Consider the following 5265-nt stretch of genomic DNA (forward strand, 5'->3'; position numbering starts at 1 on the left):
GTCCATATTGGGAATAGGACTGGGAGATCAACAAAGGCATGGATAGGGGCATGGAGGGTGTGGGGAAATTATACCTTGAAAGTTGCTAAGAAAATTAAAGGGAGGGATATGGTTCCATTCTGGAGAGGAAAGAATATGGGGAAAGGGCAGGGGAATGAGATTAGAGGTAGTTTCAATTGAAATTGGCAGGTGCAATGGGTGACTTTTTATGTGGTTAATTCCTTGGAACTAATCATCTTTTCACTGAGAGAAGAGTGAACTTTGTTCCATCAGAGTCTGAGTTTGATGCAGGCTTAAGGATGAGATATAAAGGAAGGACGCTCTAATACTGTACCACCCACTACCCTGAACCATTCTTATACTGTACCATCCACTACCCAGAACCATACTAACACTGTACCACCCACTACCCTGAACCATACTAACAGTGAACCATCCACTACCCAGAACCATACTAACAGTGTACCATCCACTACCCAGAACCATACTAACATTGTACCACCCACTACCCTGAACCATACTAACAGTGTACCACCCACTACCCAGAACCATACTAACACTGTACCACACACTACCCAGAACCATACTAACAGTGTACCACCCACTACCCTGAACCATACTAACACTGTACCACCCACTACCCAGAACCATACTAACACTGTACCACCCACTACCCTGAACCATACTAACACTGTACCACCCACTATCTAGAACCATACTGACAGTGTACCACCCACTACCCAGAACCATACTAACAGTGTACCACCCACTACCCTGAACCATACTAACAGTGTACCACCCACTACCCTGAACCATACTAACACTGTACCACCCATTATCCAGAACCATACTAACACTGTACCACCCATTACCCAGAACCATACTAACACTGTACCACCCACTACCCAGAACCATACTAACACTGTACCACCCACTACCCTGAACCATACTAACACTGTAGCACCCACTACCCAGAACCATACTAACACTGTATCACCCACTACCCAGAACCATACTAACACTGTACCACCCACTACCCTGAACCATTCTAACAGTGTATCACCCACTACCCTGAACCATACTAACACTGTACCACCCACTACCCTGAACCATACTAACACTGTACCACCCATTACCCTGAACCATTCTAACAGTGCATCACCCACTACCCTGAACCATACTAACAGTGTACCACCCACTACCCTGAACCATACTAACACTGTATCACCCACTACCCTGAACCATTTTAACAGTGTGCCACCCACTACACTGAACCATACTAACAGTGTACCACCCACTACACTGAACCATACTAACACTGTACCACCCATTACCCAGAACCATTCTAACAGTGTGCCACCCACTACCCAGAACCATTCTAACACTGTACTACCCACTACCCAGAACCATACTAACACTGTATCACCCACTACCCAGAACCATACTAACACTGTATCACCCACTACCCTGAACCACACTAACAGTGTATCACCCATTACCCTGAACCATACTAACACTGTATCACCCACTACCCAGAACCATACAAACACTGTATCACCCACTACCCTGAACCACACTAACAGTGTATCACCCATTACCCTGAACCATACTAACACTGTATCACCCACTACCCAGAACCATACTAACAGTGTGCCACTCATTACCCTGAACCATACTAACACTGTACCACCCATTATCCTGAACCATACTAAGTGTGCCACCCATTACCCTGAACCATACTAACACTGCATCACCCATTACCCTGAACCATACTAACACTGTACCACCCACTACCCTGAACCATACTAACAGTGTACCACCCACTACCCTGAACCATTCTAACAGTGCATCACCCACTACCCTGAACCATACTAACACTGTACCACCCACTACCCTGAACCATACTAACACTGTACCACCCACTACCCTGAACCATACTAACACTGTACCACCCACTACCCTGAACCATACTAACAGTGTGCCACCCATTACCCTGAACCATACTAACGCTGTACCACCCACTACCCTGAACCATACTAACACTGTATCACCCACTACCCTGAACCATACTAACACTGTATCACCCATTACCCTGAACCATACTAACACTGTACCGCCCACTACCCTGAAACATACTAACACTGTACCACCCACTACCCAGAACCATTTCAATTAATTTTACCTGAGATTTTCCTCAGTCAGATTTTGAACGTTCTGTTATGAAACTTGCCTCGAACGCTGGGTGTTAGGAATGATGAGGAGATGGAGACACTGCATCGGGTGTGAAACAAACATTTCCAATCCACCGACACAGAGGCAGCGTCCAGAGGACATTGCTGAGTTCCTGCATCACATGCTCGGTTTGTACAACACTCAGCTGAATCCACAAAGCTGGAAACATGCAAAACAAAGCTCAAAATTCAAGCCTGTCTCAGGAACTCAGGTGGGAGCAGGGGGTTTTTACAGAATTCGAATTCTGTAATCAGACACAGAATCTAAGACCTCCTTTGCGAGTCTGCCAAAACATGGGGTAATTCTAAACAATAGTCAAAAGCCAACACAGTCAGGTGGGACGAGAATGACATGTAGGCCAGGCCAGGTAAGGAAAGCAAATTTCGTTCCCTAAAGAATATTCGGGAACCAGGTGGGCTTTCACATCATGATAACACCATGACCACCGTGGTCCCAGCTTATCATTGCCTGACTGACTAACTTGAACAAACCCGGCTAATCAGCACTCAAAGGTTCAAAAGTAAAGATGCTCGTAAAGCAATCAACGTGAGGAATGATTTTTGTTTTCCCAAAGTCCACATTTACGAAAAAAACCGTTCGATGACGATCCAACAGGAAAAAACGTGCAAACGTTCCAGGCAACTGAGCAGTCGACAATCACTTTCCCTTCTTAGAGTCTCAACTGCGAATATTTTTCGTTCACCAGCTTTTCGAGCAGGAGGAAAAAGAAAAAAAAAATCATGAAGACTTGTACAGGGTTCGATAGAAAACTCAGCAACGAGTGGGGTTGTCACGGAGTAAATCGTGAAAAGAGGTACAGGCCACCAATCAGGAGAAGGCCACGCATTCCAAACATCATCAGCAACAGGATCAGAAAGACGGACATGATGGGCTCGATAACTTGATTTCCCAGATTCCATCGCGGAAATCCCATGTTAATCAAGCGTTGGTTCATATCCGTGAACAGTGAGTGACCCTGATTGGCTTGTCCCTGATAAAGCTGGTTTGTATTCTCCGAGTTATGGATGAAACCCTGGTGGGAAAAGATAGGATAACAAAAGACAAAAATCAGCAATCACTTCATATTTTTCCTTATATGACTTCTCGGGATGTATAGCCCGTTCCTAGTTGCCCCATGTCCGGCCACTTCAGAGGGCAGCTAGGAGTCAAACACGTTGGTGTGGGTATGGAGTCACGTATAGGCACAGACCAGGTAAGGACAGCAGATTTCCTTCACTAAAGGTCACTCGGGCTTTGAAGACAATCCAACAGCTTTCACTGACATTAGTTTTATTTTAGAATACGGAAAGCTGTGGCTCAGTGGGTAGAAACATGTACCTATGGGGCAAAACATTGTGAGTTGACATCCCACTCCAGGCAGGGTTTTAGGTTTCTATGTGGGATTGACTCCATTGCTTCACAGGGAACTGGCATGGCCTCCTTCTGTGCTGTAAACAACTCTCGTGACTTCAATTTGTGAAGCCGGTGGGAGTTGAAGTCATTCTCTGGATCATTTGCCCAGCCCAGGAGCAGAACCACGGCACCACCTGCACCCAATTCAGAATCGGCACCGACGCAAATCAAGCAGCCTGAAGGCCAAAATTCACAGGCCACGGTCATGGTTAGAGATGAGAATAAATCCCCTCCCCATTGAAGGATCAGGCTCTTAGGAAGCTTAGGAGTTGATTCAAGATCAGCTCATTCCTTTTCGGGGGAGTTTTGACAGAAATGAGGTGAGGAAAAGAGATTAGGGGTTTGGGAGATATTAATGTTTTCAGGAGATATAAAGAACAACAACACTTCCCATCAGCAGCAGGGTCAGTAACCAGAGGACACAGAATTATGGCAATTGGCAAACAAAATTTAACCCAATGTGGGGAAGCTGTTTTTTTTTTCCACACAGGAAGTTATGGTGCTCAGTCTGAAAGGGTGGTGGAAGAATTTTCAATAATAACTTTTAAAAGGGAAGTGGATAAATACTTGAAGGGGAAACACACTAAGGGCTACGAGGAAGGGGTTTAGGAAGAGTGGAAGGCTCAGCACTGGTACGATGGGCTGAATGGCTTCCTTCTGTGCTCTATCATTCTATGATTCAATGATATGATTTGGCAGAAATCTTGCCAGTTCCGCCTCACTTGCCCCCAGAACCAAAAAGGCGTAGATTGATAGGCCCTAACTGTGGGGAAAGATGGTCCCAGAAGGTGGGAACAGAAAATGACAACTTCCCAGAAAGCAGCTGTCAGGAATGTCCTTGGTCAGGGTGGGAATTTCCTGCTGGCCTCTCACTGGGAATGTCCCGGAATGGTAGAACCCACCAGCCCAATGGCTCCCCTGACCCTTGGCAGGGGTGCTGGGCAGCACAGCAAGATCCCAGGAATTTTGAGCCAGCAATATTTCGGCAAAATCTAATTCTCTCTCCTTTTTTTTAAAAAGGAAACAACAAAATCTCTTTGATTCTCTTAAAGGGGGGTGAGGTGGAAATTTGGCAACAGTGTCCTCGGTCTGAATAATTCCCAATCCCAGCCTGGAGCCTGGCAACTTTGCAAACTTCGGCATTCACCATTAAAACTGCTGAGCTTTGCAGCAGAAAAGAAACAAACATCGCCCCACCTCCCCTCTGCTCCCCTCCTGTGTGATACTAACCTGCCGGGGTCTGTTCAGATTCTCTCTCCGCTCAGGCTGCTTCCGAACCCGAGGATCATCATCTTGTACAATGTCTCCATTGGCCAGAATGCGAACCATTTTCCTTCTGTCGGCTCCAAACGCCTCAAGGAAGAAGCCAAAAGGGGGTCAGGGTCCGAATCAGCCAAAGCTGCAAAGGTGGATCCCCAGTGAGCTCTCCCCCAGTCCCTATACCATTCACACACTGCCCCCCTTCCCCCTCTCTCTCTCCACACTCCCCACAAACACTCACACACACTCACACACTCAGCCCGAAGGAAATGAGAGTCATCAGTGTAACAGAAAATAAACTCCGATTGAGCCGCTCCTTCCCTTCCCCCGTCAAACCTCTCCGCACGGGCAGCATCGCGG

At 46.6% G+C, this 5265-nt stretch overlaps 1 protein-coding gene across 1 annotated transcript; it reads right to left on the reverse strand.

The window, feature by feature from the left end:
• Window positions 1-2869: 2869 nt before the first annotated feature.
• On the reverse strand, window positions 2870-4974 carry fam241a (family with sequence similarity 241 member A). The gene is made up of 2 exons (XM_078530903.1): window positions 4876-4974; window positions 2870-3265 (listed from the first exon to the last, which is right to left on the reverse strand). The coding sequence occupies exons 1-2, from the start codon at window positions 4972-4974 to the stop codon at window positions 3023-3025; spliced, it is 342 nt and encodes a 113-aa protein (XP_078387029.1). The 3' UTR covers window positions 2870-3022.
• Window positions 4975-5265: the final 291 nt, after the last annotated feature.

The sequence above is a fragment of the Cetorhinus maximus genome, chromosome 27, assembly GCF_964194155.1.
Source record: "Cetorhinus maximus chromosome 27, sCetMax3.hap1.1, whole genome shotgun sequence".
Lineage (NCBI taxonomy): Eukaryota > Metazoa > Chordata > Chondrichthyes > Lamniformes > Cetorhinidae > Cetorhinus > Cetorhinus maximus.